Genomic DNA, 23,921 nt, shown 5'->3' on the forward strand with positions numbered 1-23,921 from the left:
TGAAGATGTGACAAAAACAGGAGCGATACATGCCTTACCACTGTTAAGACCACCGTGGATGACCAGAATAGTATTGATTCAGTGTGACAAGTCTGCGATCCAGGAGGTCAATTGGAGCATACCAAATTTAAACCACTTGAGGAACCCAACACGGGGATTAAATTAGTTTGACTTGCTTGCTTGGACTAATTTCATTACCACTGCTAATTCTGATTGCATTTTACCAAAAATGGTTTAGGTCATTGGGATCAACAGTTAAACTAGATAGAGCCGATTGCAGCGTACTAAACAAGACCCTTGTGGTTACAATTTTTTATTTTTTTTTAAATCCACATTGTGGATTAAGGTAGTCCTGTGAAGTGATGATAGTCTGCTTCCTATGATTTGCCCCCCCCCCCCTTTTTTTTGTTTAATATGAGCTGTACACGTGGAAACTTTGTTCTTTGTTTCTCCCGTCTGTATTGCATCATCCCAGAATAATGTATATTTTTAATAAACAGAAGTGTTTTAAACTTCTAATACAATCTTGCAGCCCTTATGAAAATTACCATGGTCATTTTGCATAGTAGAATTACACTTTCTTATCTTGATACACTTACTTATCTTGATAGTGTGAGGGATCCTTATTTTAAAGAATATTAATATTGTTTCAGCTTTGTACTGTCTATAATATAGTTAATCTATAACAATAAACTGTGTTGAGTCTAGATATTAAGAAGGCAACCAATGGTGAATTTTCTCTAAAATGTATCTTTTGATTTCATAATTGCATGTACACAGAGCACAATGCAGGAGTGTGACGATTCCCCTGCACGTGTGCACTGTTTTACAGCATACACATTGTGTACATCATTGGATTCCACTTACAGGTACCTTTCATATGACAGATACAATGAGTTCACATCCTGTCTGTGTTAAACAGTGAATAATGGGGGGGAAAAACAACAAGACAATGTAAAGAACATAATGTGTTTTAATGATATTTGCTCTACAGCGTGCAGGAAATGTGTCTTCAAATTGTCTAAAATTGTGGTTTATATTTTCTATATATCGGACTTTGGATTAGTTCCCATGATCAGTCTAACTTGGTCCGCTTGATCAGATCAACTAAACTAATTAACTGGATCTTCTGATTAGTGTGCTGCAGTTGGTACTACTGTCATTTTGTTCAGTTTCCAAGGTCCTGAAGTTAGTCTGCTTGAAGTGGACAAAACCACCGATACGTGGCAATTGACCACAATATATTTAAACCAGGTTTTCCCAGTCCTGGGGACTAACTGTGTCTTCTGGTTTTCATTCCAACGGAGTTCTTAATTACTTAATTAAACCCTTAATTTAACTATTCATTAGCTTAATTAGAACTTTTTTTTTATTGTTCTCAGCTCCTAAAAAGTTGCCAATTTCAAGTTACTTATAAAACTGTATAGTTAACTTGAAACTCCAACTGTTTAAGAACTGTTTCAGTGAAGGCACTATGGGTAGGTAGTACGGTGTCCATATTAGGACATCTTCGTACATCAGGCAAAAAGGAGTCGTTATGTGCTCCCTCCTCTGTAACTCCCTCCTGAGAGAAAAGCGGTAAGTACTGATTTTTTAATTAATCACGATTATTATTATTATTATTATTTATTTCTTAGCAGACGCCCTTATCCAGGGCGACTTACAATCGCAAGCAAATACAAATACATTCAAGTGTTACAATATAAGTCATATTTAAAAAAAAAAAAACGCTACAAAAAATTCTAATTGAACGTACTAGAAATATAGACATAAAAATAGTAGGTTCAATTAGAATTTTTTTTTTAAAATCATTTCTTTAATCGTGTTTAAGTAAAAAAAAAATGGTGTTTATATTTATATAATCTCAAATTGTGTTACTGGCAACAAATAATCTCAACAATGTTAATGGCATCAAAAACATTGTTTAAACAAAATTAGAAGTACAGACAGGACTACCAAACGCAATCATTTCGATGCATCCTGTTTTTTTTTTTTTTTTTTTTTTTTTTTAATACAGTAAACGCAATGACTGTCAATGTAGATATTATAAGTAACGTGTTTTGAGTCGCGGGTTGCGCAGGAATGTACAACGTTGAGGCAACCGCAACAGACACCATGGAAGACGGAGAGAGAGAGAGAGAGCGAGGATGACCTATTTTAATAATGTAAGTACACACAAATGTATTATTTTAATGTTTAATGTGTAATTTAATGTTATATGCAGCAAAACTAGAACTACTGTTTTGGAAGGCAGTGCCGCTTTTCTCGTGAGACTTGGCAACAATGTCTCCTATATGATGCAGAATATTTAGAAATGCATCTTGACAATGGCCCAGTAATTCTCCACGTTGTTGGTGTGGACTCCCGTGTCCGGGGCTGACGGTTTTATGAATATAACAGGTGTTCTGACAAAGCTATCTACACAAAGTACGCATGCCCACACAAAATTTGCATGCGCCGTGATATTTTTTGGACTTTACTTCCTCCCTCTTCGATACACGCCCATAAATCCGAGCTAACATTTTAGGTCAATTGTAATATATTAGCTTATAGCTTTGTACAGGTATCAAATACGGTCAATATTGCTATTAACTATAGATAGGAAAGCATGTATGGGCTATCCAAAACTGGTGTAGCATGGAAACGTGCACCCCATCAGATGGTACACCCCCTCTGATCCACGGTCTTTAACTCGCAGACGCATCGCAAAGCATCACCTGATTTATAGTATTAAAAATCCTTTAAAAAAAACATATTTTTTTTTTCCAAAAAATGTGTAGACACTATAGACTACAAGCTTCTCGGTTATAGTTTACTGCCTTTGAATGAACTTCTGCTATACTGTTTCAATCAGGGTAGCTCAGATTGTCAGCACACCGGGATTACCAAATAGGGCTGCAATGCGTTGGTATGCTTACCACAAATGACTGTGCACAGTCCCCGGTCTCACTACTTTGGTGATGATCGGTAGGTGTGTTAAAGCATCTCGCTGCTCAACAAAGGTGAGGTACCCCAGCTGGATATCTGGTTGGTAAATGCCAAATACCCACCTATCGGGCTTTCCCAGGTTGCGACCACATCTATACATCGCCCAGACCATAAATTATACACTCATCAATCTGATTCACACAACCCGGGCCACCGAGCAGCATGGGGTCCTGCATCAGTTTCCATGAGCAGTGATGGTGACAGGTGACTTACAAGCCCAGAAATAAATCAGAAACAATATTTTCAGAAGGTTAAGCGAGTGGTTTGAATGTAGCTTTCAGACAAAACTGTTTTTTAGCACGACGGTCACGATTCGGACATCGGCAGATATATCCCACACATTGTGTGTAGCTGTTCTTTATCATACTCATACCCTTATGACATTTCTCACACTGGAAAAGTTTACTCAGAGTATATTAAACTTTTTAAATAAATAAATGTCCATAAGCGGGTCTGCAGCAATATCACTTATGGTAATGATGTTGTATACGGAGATATCCGATATAACTGCAGTTTTTTTTTTGAAGCAGTAACTCTGACACAGGCAGACCGTTCCATTAACCGACACAGAAGAACGTTGCACTGGCCCCCTGTTCTCCACCAGCTGAGTTGCTTGGCCCCCGATTCTCCACCTTTCTGCACTGCTATAATCAGACGTTCTCCCATCTTGCCTGTGATATTTGACACGCAGGTCTGAATACAAAAATAGCAGCGAAACGATAGTGTGAAGATCCCTTTACCCTTGTGAATGCTGTGCCAAAAGGCAAAAGTATTTGTACTGGCATGTGTTGCTCTATATTTCTGCGCATGCGCCACAGAACGGGCCAGTGCTCCGAACACAGCCTTTTTCATAATAAATACGTACTATCATAATTTGCTATTGCTGCCGTTTTCTTCAATAAACCTTGCGCAAATGTTAAATCTACTTCAAAAGTTTGATCCATTTTTAACAAAGCGAAAATTTGCACAAAAAAAAAACAGCATTTTTTTTCAAGGCTCCATTGACAATCCATGGAAAATCTCCCGAACTCTCTCTATATACCAGAATCCTTTGCGCGCAGCGTCGCGGAAGTCTCCATTGAACCTCGAGGGAGGTCGAGTATCTTTTAATATCTTTGCCAGGGGTATAGAAGGATTGATTGGTTGATATTGCTTCAAAAATATCGGATGTGACGAACTTTTATATTCTCCAATCCCGGCTGAGCAGAAGCAATATTGTTTGTTCAACCCAGTGCAGTAGCGAGAAGGTATGATACTGAAAGTATGTTGCTTTAATATTGTAAAAAATATACTGTAAATGTTCAAATGTAACAGAGAATAGCTTTATTTATATGATATGCGGCGATCCTATAAAGAGGTCGTTCCTGCATTTCAGTTTGATGCCGGATCAGTAGTCTACGTACACTGTTCATAGATGTGACTCACGATTTGAAATATGTTATCAAGCATGAACAAAATACAATTTTAAAATGTGTACTGTAGCTTATTTGACCGTTAACAGCGGTCATGATTGTGCTACATGATTTTATGTGTTTAGTGAAGTAATGTTTAGAAAATATAAACTCGTGCCTTTTCTTAACTAGGCGATTATCATTTTACCAACCTGAATATTGTAGTTTATCACAACATAAATATAAGAAAAACATAATTCTTAAGTGCTGGCAAAGCTCTCTGCAAAAGCATGTACTTGTTGTGTAGGGCGATGGGGACTTTGTTGGCTTAGATGTGAGGTAAAGTTTTTTTTTGTACTTTTCCATTTTTTTTTAAAAATTTATTTTTTGCAGGACCGAGTTCGTTTGAACACAATTCAGTTAGCAAGTGCACTGGGTTCGTTGATATAACAAGGGATGGCCAAACTTTCTGACCCTGCGAGCCGCATACCAACATTTTCATATGGCCGAGAGCCGCAATTTTCTTGCACTTTACTGTGCAGTAGTTATTTCTTGATGGCAGCAAAATACACAAGAACAAGGGATATAACATTACAGAGCCTTACACAATATGCGTATTTTTTATTGTACAGTAGATCCACAGTTTATTGAACTTAACACTGGTGTTTTTCCATTACAGTCGGCGCCCGCCTAATCGGGTTACCGATAATCGAGATTTCTGCTTAAATGAGGCATAACTTACTCATGCTATTTATGTATTTTGGGACGTCAATTCGTTTAATTGGGATGGGATACAGTACTTTCAAATGATGAATGTAGATCGCTTATCAGAGCAAGACAGGTTCGCGTAGCACACATTGCAGTATGTGTTAACGCTGTGACTTGCGTAAACCACGTTGAACTCTTGAAGCTTAGGGAGTCTCCTGTGGTTTCTCACTAAGCTGCTGTGGCAAAGAAATTCTCGCCTTGTGATAACATGTGATTTCCTTACTTTTCATTTAATTTACAAATAAAAAGCAGGGAAATAATTGACTCGTATTTAAAATACTGTATTTTAACATTTATTCATAATGCAATTTCATTGTTTCTTTTCATTTAGACATTTAAAGTAAAAATCTCTTGCACGTGATGTAAATTATGAATATAATGTCTCTTTTCCACTGTACAACGGAGCCTCGCCGGGGCCGTACTGAGCACTCAAGTACGGCGTCCATTTAGGACATCCTCAGCCATCACCCTTACTGGACTCAAGTATCAGGCACCCCCCACTCAAGTCTCACGCATCAATAACAATATCCTCAATCACGCCTCTTCGAGTCAATCGTCAGACCTTACCCCCTCCTCGAGTTAATCGTCAGATATCAGACCTCACCCGTCCTTGAGTCATAAACAGCTTTTAAAATAAAGCAATAAATAAAACGGAAAGTATGCATGTTACTTGGAAAAATGTGAGTTTTCCATCGTCTGATTTTGAACATTGCACAACACAAGCAACCTATAAAAAGTAATTCAAAAAATGTGAAAACATATACGTAGCTTCTTTAACGTATTTTCAAACTATTGCATGACACATTTAACTGTACTAACTCACGGTGTCCTATTAACATACGTTTGTGTAATGTTTTTTGGTTCTAGTACTCACCGGTCTTTCTAGCAAGTAAAACTGTAGCTGCTGTTAAACTTCTGTTCCGGTGACGTCCAGCCTGTGTTGCCTACACCACAAAGCAGAAAGTCGCTAGATGTCGCTATTTAGACATTCTAAGTCGCTAGACAATTTACCACTCCTCTCTGAATCGCTTAACCATTAAGAGTAAACACCAATATAAATAATATTCAATGTATTAATGATGGTTGATCATTTTTAAACGTTTTATATTTGTCTGGATTATCTACCTATACAGAGTCAGTTTAATGTAATTAACATTAACTTTATTGTAACATTATGCATCACTTATGGATTTAGTACATTGTTTGTTTAAAAATTGATGTAGTTTGCTTCTGTAAACAAAGGGGCAGCTGTAGTTATTTACATTATGATTAGCAGGTCACTGGTGATATCTTTGGTTCACAGCTGCAACCAGTCTCCGCAGTAACTTTTCAAAGATGTGCTGGTCTGTGCATATTTCTGCAGGTGGAGTTGAGTGATGTCAAGATTCTGTCTAGAACTGCAGAAACTTACGCTACAAGAACGCCACCACTGTACTACTTCAGGTTCATTTGCCAACTGTACCTAAAGAGGTTTGTTTCCCAAGTTGACTATGTTGTTCACACTTCACACCAAACGTACCAAACCGCACCGAGTGCAGACCAAACCCTCTAAACGGACCCAGTGTGAACACGGCCTAAGCCAAGGTTTCAGATCAGCTTTCAGGTTTAGTCTGTCAAAAAAGTTGCGTGACATGTTCTGAATTCTATTTTCTTCTAATTACACATTTTGCCCTTTTTATGTTGCAGGTCTTTCCAAAAGTTGTGAAAAAACAGAGCAAATTTACGTATGAAGGTTGTTCTAACGTGACTTTTTCATTTTTTTTTTTTACTTTTAATAACCTGTATAGTTTATGCTTAAAGTAAAGAGTGAGAATACAACCAGGCAGGAGCAATGAACTCTTTGCTTGAAGAATCTGATGGAAATGCTTCCTGCTCATTTTTGATGTCTGGGGGAGGCAGCCCTGACTCCCTGAACACGGGCTATTTATTCGATTCCTCCGGTAACAGCAGTTTTGATGATGCAGATTATGTTATTCCTGAAACGCCAAGGTAAGCAAATGAAAAGTAGTGTGAGCACAACAAATCCTATGTGTGGTGGTATCGCATTGATAATCACTAAAGTTATTTTTGCATGGATGTTACAGTACTTTCTTGTAAGCTCCATTGTTTACATTTTCAGCCCAGTTTTCTCAAAAATAAGTAAGAGGCACAAGGAATTAAAGCCATCCTGCAATAGAAATATCATCAGTGAAGGAAAACGCAAGAATGTAAGTACAATTATTAATTAAAAGGTGTGGGCCAAGGTTGTGGGTATTGGAGGGCTGAGAAGCAAGGGCTTTATATTCTGTAAATAGCAGCATAGACCAGGGTGACAGTCTTGAAGGGCAATCTTAGTACAAGTTTTCATTTTTATTGTTGAATGTAATCTGTTCTGAACAGAATAGATGTGGCTGTGAAACTGTATGGGTATTGTCTTGAATGTATGCTTTTTTAAAATCAGGGATTGAGTAAAGCAATTGATATAAAGGAAGATGAAAGTGCACTGCCCAAGACTCCCTCCCACCAGAAACCGAAACGACAGAGGCTGTGTCCAGTTGATGCATTGCAGTTGTCCAGCAGCAAGGACAGTAAAGAGGCAAGCTGCAGGAGGGGGTCCTGTGGAAAAGCTGCACTGTACAATGGATTCATGCCTGCTTCCCGCTTGTTAGACACAGGACAGTCTACCTCTAACCATCACTGGCCAAACATGTTCCCTGGCGCGCTTGGCATGCCGTTTTCCTCTGAAACGTTCCCGGTGGCAGGAGAGAAAATATCTGCTGCTTCATTACTTTTGAAGGAAGGTTCGGGCCAGCCCAGGTGCACCAGGAGGAAAGGGGAATCTGATGTAAAGAGTCACCAAAGAGGAAGCAAGGGGAAGTCGCGTTCTAAATCCAGATCAAAGACTGTTCCAGCTTCCCCTACGGCTCAGCAGGGCTTGAGTTCTCCAACTTTAGATCCTGCAGCAGATCCGTTTAATGGTGGTTCTAACAGTAGCGCTCCTACTTCAGCCCCCTGCTCTGTATTGGAAATAGCAAATTCTGAATGGATTGATATGTTGGAAAGGCCAGCCAATCTGTCACAGGGTAAGGATATTTAAATATATAGAAATGTTAATCTTTGTCAATGAGGTCATTCAAAACTGTTTTATCTACATTAGGCTAGGCTAGTTGATTTAACTCATTGCACCATTTATTGTTCCTACTAATGCCAATGCTGTTTAGAGAAGGTCTGTAAAGTAAGCTCTTAGGAATGAGATAAATGAGGTGCCTTTCACAAATTTCAAACATCTCCATGTGGCAAATATTTTTCTTCTAGGCCTATTTGGTTTTGCACACTAGTTAAAGGACTGCATAGGCAAGTTGTTATTGGGAGCCCTGCAGTAATGAGGGATAATCTGTTGATATGTAGGTCAGAATTCCAGCTCCCAGAGGAGCAAGCCCCCGCTGCTGGTGATTAACGATGAGGCAGAAATATTAATCAGCGATGATGAAACTGGCAATGAAGCTGTGGTTCGAAATGCTCAGATGGAAGAAGATGAAGCCTTTGCTCGATGCCTCCAGGTAAGTGGGACTTGCTCAAACTTGAGAGCACTGATAATGCACTGCAGTTTATTTATACATAGTGCCTGGTGTCACTGTGTTTAACCTTTAATTCACGCCATTAAAATATTGAATCCTCTTTTGATAAAGCAAAAAGTGAGACATTCAAAATGACAAATTAATAACAGGTAATATTTAGTGGGATCATTTTGTTAGCTCAGTGTACTTAAAGATTTGCATACAGTTTTGTATAGAATACCTGACTGGGTAAGGAAAGGTTAGTCCAAGATTTGTGCTTATCAGGGTCAGTGGATCCAGGCGATTATCCTAATTGGTTTATGCTGGTTTTGTACTGTTTAAAACTGATTTATTCCTTTTTTGCTTCACAAACACTGATATTCTCTGATAAGTTTGTAATTGGAATGTTTCATTTGAAAAGTTAACATCTTTAAACTGCTTCCACAAAGGAAAATGTCTTTATAAAATTAATTTTCTGTTCCTTTATGCTGTGTTGCATACCAATTCATACTAGGGGTGGACTAGCCTATCGGCATGGCACCTATATAAGGAACAAAATAGGCTATCAGCAGTTTGTTATTTTAGCTGAAATGTACACTGATATTCATGCTTCAATTTCTTGCAGCACAGAATTTAATGTTTGGTTTGGTGTGCTTTCTAGAACACTGAGGCAGTACTTTTCCTTGCAGTGCTGTGTAATGTGCGATCAACCTGCAGTAAATACATCGCAAAAGAGCAGTGTTTGAAATTTTTTTTAAATATCTGAAGACAACAATAGGATAGCCGAGTTGTGTGCAGCAGAACAGACTTGATGCTACATTAAATCCAACGATGAACTGCGAGTAAAATATTATTGTGATGTTTTTTTTATCGTCTTTTTTTAGGTTGATGGTTTAAGTTATTATTATATAATGTACTTCAAAATGACCTTTTGTAATTTGTTTATCTTGCTTAATCTGCATTGGTTGCGGGTGTATTCGGCAGCATTTTGAAGCAGAACTTGATATTGTGCCGTCTTTTAAGTAACAAATTCAAGTTTGACTGAATTTTGTAATATTTTAGAATTTTTTTTTTTTTTTTTGGTTAAGTGAACAATTTAAGTTGTGTTGCAGTTTATGCTTAAAATAAGAATTCAACAGAAGTTGTTGTGTAGGCTACATTTTTTTTTCTACTGTAAGTATAGGTACAAGTTATAATACGCAATGTTTGACAGCAAGTGGCTATAAAAGTTAATGTCACATTATATGTTTTTCTACAGAAGTTTTTACTAGTACAAATGCAAAATGTTGTTTTTGTGTGACTCGTAAAACAAATGTATAAATTGCTGTCAAGCACAATATAATACTATGTTATTCTTTGTATTCATTTTCTGAAGTAAATGCAACAAGTAAACAATACCTGTTCATTTTTGTCATAAATACAAGTAAACGATATCTGTTTTTAACATCTATATTTATAAAACAGTTTTAAATGTAGGTCCTATCTCATGTTCTAGTAGTTTACAATAGCTTATCTGCCCATATCAGCTGATACCGATTGGATACCGATATTGGCTGTCGTTATCGGCCAAGAAAATCTTTATCAGTGCACCTCTAATTCATACCAAATACCAATTGAGGGGGCTTGTATAACACATAGGCAAAACTGAAAACTGCAGCAGTGTACCTATCCTCTGTTGCATTGCTTGATAAGCACAAGGCTTTTTGTTTCTTGGTTTAACAGGCACAGTTTGACAGTGAAGAACAACAACCTGCAGTTGGGCAAGGTCCATCTATGAGGCATCGAGCAGTAAGTACAGTACATGTATATATTTTCCATGTTACGGGTTTAACTTGCATGTTCTCCTAACTACACATGCTACTGCCACTTATTTTGTTTAAGTTGTCTATAAAATTGTGGTTATTTATTACTGCTACATTTACTTTTCTCATTTCTTTTTAGCCCACGTTCGGGGCCAGTGATTCAACAGGGTTCTGCGGTATTCCAGGATGTTATGCATTTGCTTCCAGTCATGTAGGTTATTGTAGGAGATTTGGGTGTAGTGAAAACTCCATGACAGGGGGGATTCCCAATGATTTGGAACATTGTCTCATGGTTGTTCACCAAGCCACAGGATACAGTAAGTGCATAGTTTTATTTCTTTGGTTGGCATGTTCAGGGGTGTTTTCATGTATAAGTAGAGCTTCTGATTTTCGGTTTTAACAGATAAAACCCAATAAAACACCCCCGATACAAACAAAATTAAATCGGTGGATTGCCAGTAAACACCGGAAAAACTGGAAGTGGTTAATCAATTCATGTTGACTTTCCCATTAAAAAAAAAAATAAAACTTACTATAAAAATAATAATAAATACATTTCCCAGTACTGCTGGGCAATGTCCCGCTTTCCTGACTTGCATCTATCATTGATTCGTTCTCAGTACTTTAAACCCGACCCAACTACTGAATGACAGAACATTCCTACATTTCTATTGGAGACTCCACTTGCGAGATTTAAAATTAGATACATATTTTGACAGAAAAAAAAAACGCTCAAGCATTTTGGAAAGTAACCGTATATCAAAAATGAAAGCCCCGTTTATAGATACCCTAAAATCGTGTTTTTCAGGTTTTTGCTTTTTATGTACTGTATGAGATTTATTATTTTCCCAAATTCTTGGGTGTTTTTTCCTGGCACAATATGTATAGTAACTTGACAGTACTTGTACCTTCTTTCCTTTTCTGTCCTCCACAATGAAATCCTTATGGTCACACAGGCATATTCTTCTAGGGGGTTTTGTGTCTAGACACCTTTTTTAATTTCAATTTGTAATTGTTTTAAATCCTGCGAGCAAGAGCACTCCTAATTGTAATCTCGTTTTAAATCTCGCAAGTGTGTACAATCCTTCCTGTCTGTGGAGTCTCCAATAGAAATGTAGGAATTTGCTGCCACTCAGTAGATGTGGTGGGCTTAAAGTATTCAGAACGAATCCATGCTAGATACAAGTCAGGAAGGAGGGACATTGCATAACTAAGTGCACTGGGAAAGGGGTCAAGTCAACATGAATTGAGTACCATTTCCATTGTTTTTCCAGTGTTTATTGGATATACACCTATTTATTTAATTTAATTTAATTTTTTGTACTGGGGGAGTTTTATCAGTGTTTATCTGTTAAAACTGAAAATCGGAAGCCCTACCCATAAGCAATACTTGCGGTTTTGAATTGGGTTTGGTGTTAATCTAAATTGTTTGTGAACCACTAACCAGGCAAATACTGTAAGAAAACCCAGCATACGTTTCTAAGTAAAATTTGTTATTCTTTGTATTGTTACATATTTAGTTGAAACAGAATGTTTGTGTTTAGACAGGCCTACCCGTTCTCGTGGAAATGGAAGATCCAGGCGCTCAAGGCAAAGGCAGCACATTCAAGATCTGCTTGATGAGAGTCAGGGGGACAATTATGAGGTAATAGTCTGTTTGCAAAAATAAATTAGTCTTTGGTGTGATTTCTAACATATTAAACCAGTTTGTTTTTGTTGAATACTTGTTTTTTTTTTGTTTTAGAGACTGAGGTTCTTGTTTTGTGGTCTTCTTTATGGTAGGCACTTCTAGCTTTTGAGGAGAGTCAGGGTACAGCCTTGGGGAAGAAGACTCTAAGCAAGGGAGAGATCAACCGCTTACCTACAAAACTGTTCAACCCTGTCTATGCTGCTGGAAAAACTGAGTAAGTAGACTTTACAGACACAGTCCTGGATTCTGGGGTAAATTTAGCATTAGTGTGTATAGTATGCCTTTTTTAAAATATTTTACTTTTCTAAGGCAAAAAATGTAAATATTCATTAATCCTGGGGGGGGGGGGGGGATGGGGGATATCAATAAAAATGTAAACCTGTCATGGTTTAGTAATGAATCTGTATTTAATTTTTGTGTTTAGCTGTCAGATCTGCTTCTGCAGCTACACGGAAGGAGAGCAGCTAAGGATGCTGCCTTGTCTTCATGATTACCACGTGCCATGCATTGATCGCTGGTTACAGGTAGGCTGTTTTATTCATAAATACATAGAATTATACTGGTAATTAAATTGCTTTAACACTAGAACCGCCAAGATTTCGAACTACATACAGCTGCCGCACCCGCAAAGTGTGCGGCTCCATTTTAAAATGGCTTCAATATGAAAATTAAAAACAAACAATCGGATACAACTTAATATTTTTATTTATGAATTAAGAAACACCATATTTACACAGAAAATTAAACTCTTATTTTTTTTCAAAAAGAGCACATATAATGTACATAAACATGAAAAACTGTAATAAAATAAACTACGCAATAAACTTCTGTGTAAACAGGTGTAGAAAGCTGTATGCACATATACAATTATAAAACATAAATAACTAGTTATAATAGTAGCATAAAACAAAAATATAACATAACTTATGCAATGTGAAAGCGCTTTGAGTGAAACAGTTCAAAGATTCTGTTCAGAGTTCTATTACAGCTTTCTAAGTACAATCTACCCAGAAAACTGTACCAGTGCATTTGCCACATACTGCCTTTTCACAACGGGCGCAGACATCAAAAGTTCTGTTTTTATTGCATTTAGCAACCTGGCATTGTCTTTTATTCCGTGTGCCGGTGCAGCACTGGCTGAAGGTTGAGGGGCATTTACCAGCCGGCTTTCGTTACTCTTATCAAAATGTTTCGGTTGTAGCTCCAGGGCTAGCTTCAAAATTAAGTCCCTCCGAGTGATTGTGTTGTCGGTGCACTCCTTGTACAAAACCAAAGCGTTGATGGCTGCTAGATCCAAAACATTATAAAAAACAGCCACAGACCACCTGCGAGTACCACCTTTGACAGAATACAGTCGTGCCATTTGATCCAGTATATCCACTCTGTACTTTGTTGTGTTGTGAAATGCAGCAGTCTCTGGCTTTCATTTAGCATCTGTGCCAATGGTCACTGATCTGTGCAGAGAGCTTAGAATACACACATTTTTTACAAAATTTTTTGCACCGTCACTCTCAGGGTGGTATAGTCATTCTGCCTGAGAAATGTAGTGTAAATAATATGATGTGTAGAATGACTTTCATCAGTGTTTCAAGCACTCAACAGGATTATAATACGTTATTTCACAATTACTTTGATTTTATTACAAAGTCCAGACTAAATTGTCAGCTATATTGTATTGATTTCAATATGCCTCATAAACTGTGGGTCTGGTGGTTAGAAGCAAGTGCTTATAACTTATTCATTTTTACGATTCTGCAGCTGAACCACCATATGGGTATTTAATTTCTACATTAGTTCTGTTTATTACTTGAATTATTTTTCCTAAAGTTTTTTGTTCAGCCGAAAGTTACCTGAATTGGCCCCTACGTTGTGATAAAAATAGTAATCATAACTTTCTATGTACTAATGAAAAAAAAATGCCATGGGGAAAATCTATCCTCTCTCAATTTAGTGTTACAATGAAACATGTTACATTACCTTTGCTGTGTCCCGTATTGACCCTATTTCAGGGTTATATTTAAAAAAACATTGTCAACTCTTTTTTTTTAATCTTTTAATCAAATCAACTGGGAACATACATTTACTCGGGAGTAATCACCAGGTGAATTTATTATCTAAACATTGTAATGTGTCCAGATCATCCTCCCTCTTGCAGGAATGCTGTTTTTATGTTCCCACAATATACCAGCATTATTGCAGAAGGGAGCATGATCTGGATACACTGAGATGTTTCTAAGAAAAACTTTTATTCCCCAAGTAAAAGTTGAAAAAAAAGCAATTCCCTACTGTATTTACCTATAACATGTGAATAAAAATACCAAAACAATCAGGATTATGTTGAAAAATGTATTGCAACGATAATGACAACCTGGGATACAGCAAAGGTAAAGTAATACTTTTAATGTTCATTTGTAAGAACTGATTTTGCCAGAACTGTCAAAGTTGCACCCAAAATTTCCAGGTCAATATTGGCTTTTTTTTTTTTTTTTGGGAAAATACAAGTCAATCCAAATAAATATTTACGTTGTACTTGCTTCTTTCCAGGAAAATGCAACTTGTCCCATCTGCAGAGTGGATGTTACAACAGATGTAATGTGAAAACCTCATTGGAAAAAGTATCAGGAGCCATTTTCTGCAACCTGGGCTGATTTGATACCTTAACTACTTTTAACCTCAGGATACTTTAACCAGCTAATGCCTCCATATCCGAACTGGATTGAGGAAGGTATTATATGACCATTGAATGTTTTTGTTTTAATTGTAACATTTAAATCAAAGATACAAAAGGAGCTTTAATGTCAGTTATCAGCTTTAAAGCTTCAAGTTGGTAAATCACTTTTGCCTAATTTATTCTGTAGTGTTAAATGTTTGGTCATTTTGGGGGCTCTTGTTTTATGTATTTTAACACTTGTACTACTTTTTTTACCACCTCTTTGGTGATGCTTTTGCACCATTGGTACAATATGCCAATTTTATATAAACTGTTTGGCAAAAAATAAAAGAAAAATAAAACTCTGTTTTGTCCTTGTTAAGTGTTTCATTTTTTTGTATCATGAAAGACATTTTTTTATATGTTTTTGTTTAATATCCGAAATCTCCCGAGGTTGTTTCTTGGTGATTTTGAATTATCTTTTAAACCGTTTTTTAAAATAATAATAATAATCTAGCCCTGTTTTCTTATTTTTTTTATTTAGTTGTCGCCAATTCTTTACCCTGGTTTTTCTCCCCGGTTTTGTATGCCCAATTATTATCTGTATCCTCGACTCACCGCTCGCAACCCCCCTGCTGACTCGGGGAAACGGAGGCTGGAACACACGTCCTCCGTCATTTTTCGCACTGCGGATCCACAGTGAAGCCACCAGACCCATAGTGCCGGAGGACAACACAGGTCTGGCAGCTCTACTGCAGAACTACAGGCACCCTATCGGCCACAGCGATGTGCAGTGAACCGTGGATTCCCATGCCGACCTAAGCCCTCCCTAGCCGGGCGGTGCTCGGCCAATTAAGCGCCGCCCCCTAGGACCCCCAGTCTCAGTCGGCTGTGACATAGCCTGGATTCGAACCTTAACCCTGGTCTCTTTGATCGTAAACCATAAATTAAGTCATTTTGGGATTTAATGCTCATACTCTATAACTGGATAATGCAACTTTCTCACAGTAAAACCTGCATAAAAGTTATACTTGTTCAAACTGTCAAATGTATGCCTTTGGTTTACTTGTGATCTTCAAAGCTCTGTTTCGTGCTACATGATGGAGACATTTGTCATATAGAATACGTGGTTTTCATTGCAAAAACTATGAGCCATTCTTTTCACGTCTTCAGTGCAAGTGTATGAATGCTATGATATTCCAAGCAGGCATAACTATCGAGAAGAACTTGGAAGGGTCAAGTTGCCGCTTGTATAGTAAAGTATCATCATACATGCACCATACGGTAGAAAGTCTACTTAGTTCAGTGATCATGCAATGCTCTTTTTGCAACTAATTACCCTGAAGACAAGCTTCAATAGTATGACATTGTTTAATTTAAATTAGAAACCTAGAAAACATTGTGATTTCAGCCTTGGAATCAAGGTGGAATACCCTGAAATGTATTCTGCTAATTTATAGGACTATTAGTTCCATTACTTGTACATTTTCATCTGAAATACTGAATATAACAAACAAGCACAAACCTACACCTATACTTTTCTCTTACAATTTTCATAAAAAAACATTTGTTCTAAGTTAATAGTATCGGCATTTTATTTTATGATTTTTATTTTGTTTCAAGCACGAATTTGCAGAATGCTTTTCAAAATGGATGAATCAAGAACTTGTCGACCACACAAGAAGTTTGCAACTTTAAGTAAATTACTAAATTACACACTTTCCAAATGGACAAACTGTAGTCCCAAATTTCATTAAATTTTTCCCCCTTTTGAAAACCATTCTGTTGTGCCATTTCTCATCAAACTCATTTATGTAACATGATGGAAACCAGACATCTATCCCATCCCTAATACATTTTTAGATTTAGAATTTGAATTTCGATTCTGTGATTTTCTGAGTTTAATGTATACAAGTAAAAATTCATAACAAATGGAAGAACAATGTTAACGAAATGTCATAACAAGTACAAATAAAGTTTAAACTTTCAAAATATCTAGCAAATGTGTAGTGGTTATAATATGAATTGTATCCACCCTGGCACATGTTTTGGTTTCTGGATGGCACTCTGCAGAACAAAAGCAAAAGTGGCTGGTTGCAAACCATATCAATTATAACTTCTGTAACTCACAACTGATGTCAAGGATGTTAGTGGTGTGCTGCAAACATTTCATGCAGTGCACCTCCCTGTAGAGTAAATAAAAATAAAACACAGATCTGTTATGTGGTAATTGGACAGAAATAATAGGAAGATTACACAGTAACAATACACGAGGTTTACTGTTTGCAACAATGCCATTAAAATGAGGTACAGTGGTTCTTGCGTATTAGTGTGGCATCCTAAATTAAAATGAATGCACTTTATAAAAGAGTTTCTCAACTTGAAAATGCGTGTCAATTAAGGCAAGTCATTCCTTTTTCCCTTCCTCATAATACCGCTGCTTCATGGCTCTGTATTTTCGAAGGTAATACAAAGCCTCCAATTCCTTTATAACATACTCTCCACGCCCTATTAGTTCCTTGATCTTTTCAGGGTCTGTGACACCCTTGTTTTTCAAGAAAGCCATCTTGAGACGATCTTTGAAGTAGTCAGCTCCTTTAGGGTATTCTCTCCCAAGGTATAGCAACTTAAATGAGAAAGACACAGTATTTTAACAGATGTACAAAACTTAAATAAAATAAAAGCCAGTGACTTGGATTCAAATCATGTCGATATATAATAAACCTATACATTTATTCCAATGTCGTTCTGAACTTAAACATTGTTTTGCTTCAGTTAAACTAGAGATGGTCTCAATATTTCATCTGACTTGACACATTATATTGATAAGTCTTCCCCTTATCAACTTCCTGTTAGTGGACACCATAGGGTTAAGCGCAACTGAATTCTCAAATTAACATGGATTGGTAATGATAATGATTTTACAGCTGATTCCCAGTTATTTCCCTCTGTAAGTTCATTTTTTAACTTTATCTCATTACCCTGTTACTGTTTTTCTGCAAGCTGTTCTGTTATTATACATCAGTTCCTACTGTTAGTTTTAGCACAAAGATTAAAAAAGAAAACAAAACAGTACTTTTAATGTGGCAGTACATTTTTGTGAATTGTCATATTTTTTTCATAGGAGGAGCAAAGCACTTACATTTTTATAAAGTCTTACGACTTCACTTCTTAAGGGATTGGCCATTGTCAACCTTCAAATCATCAAGCACTGAAATGATGCACAAAAGAAATCGGAAACTTGTTGTGTTTCCCAACATTATTTAAACTAAAGCTAGTTACAAATTGCTATTCGTGATATACCCGTCACTTAAACAAACAAGCATAAGATTTATTTGAACTTGTTTTTATATTTGAGTTGCTTCAGTAAAGTGTACCTGCTTAAATAGCACCTGACCATAATAACTTAAGACTAGCAAAATTCATTTCAGGGTATTCCACATTACTGTAAATATGGAAATCACAATAAAGCATACTGTCAATAAAGTATTACTGTATTGGCCAATTATCAGGAGTTTACAAAACTCAAAAGCATGTTTTAAAACTTAAAATTCGACAATGCATAAATAAACCCGTTGTTTTGTAGTCCGGGTTTAAATGTATATCTGCAAATACTTTACCAGTACCTTCTGAACACCTTGCCCTTCGTCCCTTAATTTCTGGTAAACAAAGCCGCAAATCGATCCTGGCTGTCGCGCTCTCGCCTTGCGATGCGACTGCCTCAGCGCGGGCACGCATGATCCAGCGTTTCTATAGTGACGGAGCGAAGATTGTAAACACTGTGTGGAATCTGCTGCAAGGATGGTGAGCCAGGCTACTTTGTAAAATTGAAGTTTAAAATATCTTCAGTAGGCATTTTTATAGGCACACAAGGGTATACATCCTCTCCTCTTCCTACTCGTAAATGCAATCGTTGTTGTTATTAGACCCTGAGCAATACATGACTTACTATTATACTTGTATTTTAGGGAGAGAGAGGCAAACATTCAACCATTGATCTAAAAAAAACAGCAATGCGAGAGTCCATTATGTATTACAAATGTATGCTTATTCTAATGAACTTTTAAAACAAACTACTTCAAAAGGACCCTGCCACCACCTTTGTTATCCAGAAAGGTCTGGAATAGAGTTCCGTGCGCTTGCGCAACTATTAACACACTCGGTAGATAGATTGTCCTGTGGCTAAATTGAACAGCAGTCTGGGAGCAGAAATAAAAGTTCAAAGCTTTTATTAATTACAATAAATAGTTAAAGATCCGATAAAGTAAAATACCACAGGCTAAATTCCATCAAGAAATGTTATCACAATTACAAAGGGAAGAGGAGGAGGTAAAATATCTGTTTTCATAATACAGCATAAGTTCAGAAACACAAACTTTCAGCATACACAATTATTAATATTATTATTATTATTATTATTATTATTATTACATTTCTTAGCAGACGCCTTTATCCAGAGCGACTTACAATTGTTACAAGATATCACATTATTTTTACATACAATTACCCATTTATACAGCTGGGTTTTTACTGGAGCAATCTAGGTAAAGTACCTTGCTCAAGGAACATACAGATATGTCTGGGATTCTGGTTGTTAAGATACATATTTTGCAAAATGTATTTCAACATATTCTGTCCCATACTGAGTTTTTAGCCTATGCTTTCTGGCAGTCTGTTATTAACAGATAAAAGCTTAATGGCTGCTGCACCAAGTAGGTACCCTAGCATTGGACACACTTTTATATGAACAAATAAAGATTTAACAAAAACAGTCCAGAATATGTGAAATTACTAGTCTCCTGTAACCAGCTTATGACATTATTAAAACAATTATTTGGGGATATTACCAAACCATTTCAGTGCAGTAAATTAAAACCATTTTTTTTTTTATTTTCTTTCCAGAAGAGGCACGACTTATAGCTGCAAAGGAGGAAGCTGAGAGGCTAGAGAGAGAATGGAAGGTGCAGGAAGAACGTGACTTGAGTGAAAAGTCTCTTCTTTTTATTATTATACATCATATAAATATACTATTCAGTGCAAACCTAATGTTAGAGTAGTTATCGACATTCTTTTGGGTAATCGTTATGATTTAAAAAACAAACAAACATATTTGTAAATATTAAATATATTTAACTTATTTAGTTAATGGAGCAAAGTCCTCCCGCAATTTTGTAATATGTTATCAGAACACTTTTTTATTTTTGGATGTTTCAGGTTTGCTAGAATGTTTTCTATTGATATTTTTTTGTATGATATAATGGCAATCCACACCAGACCTTTCCATTAAAAAGTGTCACATTTCCTGTTACATGTGCTTTTATGGTGAAGGATGTCAATACAGGTTTCCTCTCTGTAATAAATTCACTTATTTCACAGGACAGAGATTGCAGAGAGGATGAACTAACTGAACTCCATCTTTTACTACAAGAAAACAGTCAAGCTGCAAATAAATGGTATGGAGACCTCAGAGCAAAGGCTAAGGTAACTATCCATTTATCTTTTATATCATTAAATTATGCAATTTGAACAATTACAAATCAGTAGTCTCACTGAGGTTGACTATAGTAAAGAGCAGTAAATGCTTGCAGGGAAAAAAAAACTGCAAATGTTATGATTTTTTATTTTTTTATAATGGTTCAGAAATGTTACCTTTTGTCAGCAGTTGAGCAGTTTCTTTGTTTTAATCATATATATATATATATATATATATATATATATATATATATATATATATATATATATATTTTTTTTTTTTTCTAGTGGGAGCATTACATGCAGTGTGATGGCAGTTCTGCTCCATCAGTGCCACATGAGATAAATACCTTTATGAATCTGTGGAGGGACAACAAATGTGTAGACATTAACTCGGTATGGTTGAAGTCAACATTAGCAATAAGTGTAAGTGCTATAGCTCATCTGATTTTATTAACTTATTTTGTCTGTTTGTTGTATGTATTATCAGTAATAGATGTATGTACACATTATAATATTTTGTACCCATAGCCTGATAATCTCTTATTGAATTTCAATGAAACTACTTCAGATTCTGGTTCACAGTCTGACAGCTATGTGGCTAAAATGTAATTTGTAGGTGATTTCGTTTTCAGTACAGACATTTTAGCACCACCTACAGTTAAGATAATACTATAAGGATTTTTTTCCCCCGACTTTATTGTCTTGTTGTGACTTAAGGGAATGTTGATTGATTAAACATGTAAACCAAAATTACATTATTTTTTATATACACATTGACCTTTCACTGAAGCAGTTACGTTTTTCTTACTAGCTGTTGGATACAGGACTACAGACTTTTCCATACCCCATGGAAACAATCAAATCAATTAACTGGTTCTGGGAAATTGGATGAGAAGGAAACTGATAGTAACAGTTTTACTTTTCCACCAGTATGTGTCACAATCAGTCTTGCTGACAATAGTAATGTTTTTGGAGGACCCTCAGGTTGCTAGATGGGACACAGAAGGTATTGTATTATTCTTTTTATACTATCAAACACACCTTTGTTTAGGACTCAAGCAGATTACTTGGGTTGGTGGGGGCATCCATGTTCTTTAAATTTAAATTATTTTTAAATGGCAATTATTTAGATTCTATTGTTAAAATGTTTCTCTTTAAATATATATTTTGCAGACAAACAATGGAAAACTGTATTAGTCATGTGAAATATGATAAAGCCAAACACATTTCCATCAAGATGGATACTTAAACACTCCTGCAGGAGTCCCACGTGAACATGCCCTTTCAGTTTTGCGAGCTGAGACAACTGGGTTTAGAATGCCATTTTAATGCCATTCTAACAGCTACCACTGCAATTCATGAAGTAGAAATAATAATTAAGGCAAGTGCAATTTAATTGCAAAAAACAAACCAAAAAACAATTGGGGCTTTTTGATTTAGCTGTAAAAATTATTTTATTAGGTATTGTCATTCCAATACTATAACTATTGTTTGGTTTTCATAGTATTGCCTTGCATGTTGTACATACAAATTATAATTTACTCAATGGAATATTAAATCAATAACTACTTGACAACTCAAATATTTCCTGTTCACAAAATGACCTGCCATACTAAAGCTAATTACTGTATGTTGAATATACCTTTGTGGCTTTTCTAATTAGGTTGAGTGTGTATCTGGAACAAATTGGGAGTATACCTAAATTGGCTCTTGTATTTAGCCCCCCCCCCCCCCTTTTCTCAAATGAGGCTTAAGGTTTGATTTGATCAATCTATACCACACCTGAATAAGCCACATGTGGGTTTGAGACAGTATCCTTTATTATTCCTGGATAACCCCTTCTAATAAGTGGGCAATGCAATCTGCATGGAATCCCTGAAACTGTAAAATGCTCTATGAAATCCAGCTGTGGCTTACTGGTTGGGGTACAGCCATCAACTGTCCAGAGATGTTCAACACATATTGACATCAAGGCAGACCTAATAATATATATATTTTTTTTTATTTATTTATTTTTAAAAACAGGATGGTCAGTGTATGTTGAACCTGCTTTGTTCCAACAAAGATAACCATTCCCACATGAGAGGATATTGGATGACCCCCGCTGCACTCATAAGGGCAATGAGAAGTGCTGGAGTAAACATCTTTGTGGAGGAAGATTCAGATAAAATAAAAAAAGGTACACTATTGCTTAGCAGTACTGTATTCACAGGCACACCTGCCATTTCCAAAGGAGATTCTTGAAGGGATTTTCTTACCCTGTTGCCAGTTTAAAGAAACCTGAAAATGTTAGACCATATCATACAGAAAAATCCACTCTATACCCAATTCCAAAATAGGTGCCTGCAGGCAAGAACAGACTTTCTATGAATTTTTGTGCACTGCCCCCCAGAACATTTTGTTTGTTGGCGATATTACAATTAAAAACAACATCAAAAAATAAATATCTTTAGTGTGGGTTGGAAAAAAAAAAAAAAATTACAAAATGCAAACCTTTTTAGAAGTAGTTAGCCTAAAATTGCAGGACAAAAGCACTACACATTACAAGATACCACATTAACCATCACATATATACTATACATTTTTTAAAATATTATTTGTGTGTGTGTATGTATATAATAGATTAACTGTTGTAAAATATTCTTTTCACACCAACAGTTATGTATATTCTTTCATTCTTTTCACGCTAGAATCCGTAAGCAGAACAAGCTATTTATGAAACGATGGCTCTGGCTTCATCTGCGTATGCTTTTTCTTGGAGCAAATGGAATGCAGCGTGTGGCACAGAACACATTGTTATACCGGTATGTTATTAAAAGCAAGAGCTACCAGTTTTTTGGGGGGATTATTGCACCATCCCATGGCTTTCATTAATTATAATAAATTAGAACTACTAAGCACTTCCCACAAAACTGATTTCAACACTCCAAATGGTCAAAATGAAACACATGGACTGATGTGTTAAAGCCACTTTACACTTTTTGTGGGGGTGGGGGCTCTCACCACAGAGCAATAACATATATATATATATATATATATATATATATAAACACCAAAGCCTCCAGATAGTTACAAGCATTAGAGACAGGAATAGGGAAGTTGCAACTGAGAAAGTAATACAAAGGAGGAAGCTTGGTTAACAGGATGCTGTTGACCTTGCTGAAATGTATTTTCAGAAAGCTAAAATACATCTGTGTTTGAACACAAAGCTATGACAGTATTGGCAGATGAACCCCAGAATTCTCTGGCTATAAACACCTGGAGCACACAGTGTGCATTCAGATCTACCCATAGGCAATGTTGGGACTTTTGTACACAAAATCACAGTAAATTTATCCTTGTGAACATGAAACCATGGGTCATTATCTGGGATGAATGTAAGCTACTGTGGAATTTTCTAATTTAACAAAATCAGTAACATTTAAAGACATTATGGGCCATATTCTCAAAAGATTTTACTCTAGTCTTTAACTTCTATTTAGATGGAGAAAATGACAAAACTCAAACTAGGTAATAAAAGAAAGTCTCAGAAGCACCCTCAAGTTGTTTGTTGCTCATGTGGTAACATTAATATGAATTGTTATCGGTTTACAAAAATTGGCGTTAAAGAATAGAGGACAC

General features: G+C 36.3%; 2 protein-coding genes and 1 long non-coding RNA gene across 10 annotated transcripts; 2 read left to right on the plus strand and 1 right to left on the minus strand.

Moving 5' to 3' along the window:
• The first annotated feature begins 2,031 nt into the window (after positions 1–2,031).
• LOC117416092 (uncharacterized) lies at positions 2,032–15,192 on the plus strand. 8 transcript variants are annotated; one of them, XM_059027085.1, is made up of 12 exons: positions 4,020–4,249; positions 6,511–6,617; positions 6,935–7,136; positions 7,267–7,354; positions 7,588–8,209; positions 8,535–8,686; positions 10,406–10,471; positions 10,625–10,802; positions 12,030–12,130; positions 12,268–12,389; positions 12,600–12,699; positions 14,720–15,192. In XM_059027085.1, exons 3-12 carry the CDS (start codon positions 6,979–6,981, stop codon positions 14,771–14,773), a joined length of 1,641 nt encoding a protein of 546 aa, XP_058883068.1. In that variant the 5' UTR covers positions 4,020–4,249; positions 6,511–6,617; positions 6,935–6,978; the 3' UTR covers positions 14,774–15,192. The 8 variants fall into 8 exon arrangements, 7 of the variants coding, with proteins under 7 accessions (XP_058883070.1, XP_058883068.1, XP_058883066.1 ...); XM_059027083.1 differs by having other exon boundaries at positions 4,020–4,235; XM_059027087.1 differs by lacking the exons at positions 4,020–4,249; positions 6,511–6,617 and adding an exon at positions 2,032–2,165.
• A 1,893-nt stretch (positions 15,193–17,085) lies between these two features.
• On the minus strand, positions 17,086–18,540 carry LOC117416095 (electron transfer flavoprotein regulatory factor 1-like). The gene is made up of 3 exons (XM_034027147.2): positions 18,452–18,540; positions 17,968–18,036; positions 17,086–17,451 (listed from the first exon to the last, which is right to left on the minus strand). Exons 2-3 carry the CDS (start codon positions 18,010–18,012, stop codon positions 17,233–17,235), a joined length of 264 nt encoding a protein of 87 aa, XP_033883038.1. The 5' UTR covers positions 18,013–18,036; positions 18,452–18,540; the 3' UTR covers positions 17,086–17,232.
• A 35-nt stretch (positions 18,541–18,575) lies between these two features.
• Positions 18,576–23,353, plus strand: LOC117416096 (uncharacterized). The gene is made up of 7 exons (XR_009329164.1): positions 18,576–18,629; positions 19,728–19,786; positions 20,202–20,306; positions 20,586–20,723; positions 21,112–21,306; positions 22,326–22,479; positions 22,991–23,353. It is a non-coding gene; the product is annotated as an uncharacterized LOC117416096 (long non-coding RNA).
• The last annotated feature ends 568 nt before the right edge of the window (positions 23,354–23,921 follow it).

This window comes from Acipenser ruthenus, chromosome 7, assembly GCF_902713425.1.
Source record: "Acipenser ruthenus chromosome 7, fAciRut3.2 maternal haplotype, whole genome shotgun sequence".
In the NCBI taxonomy this organism is placed as follows: Eukaryota; Metazoa; Chordata; class Actinopteri; order Acipenseriformes; family Acipenseridae; genus Acipenser; species Acipenser ruthenus.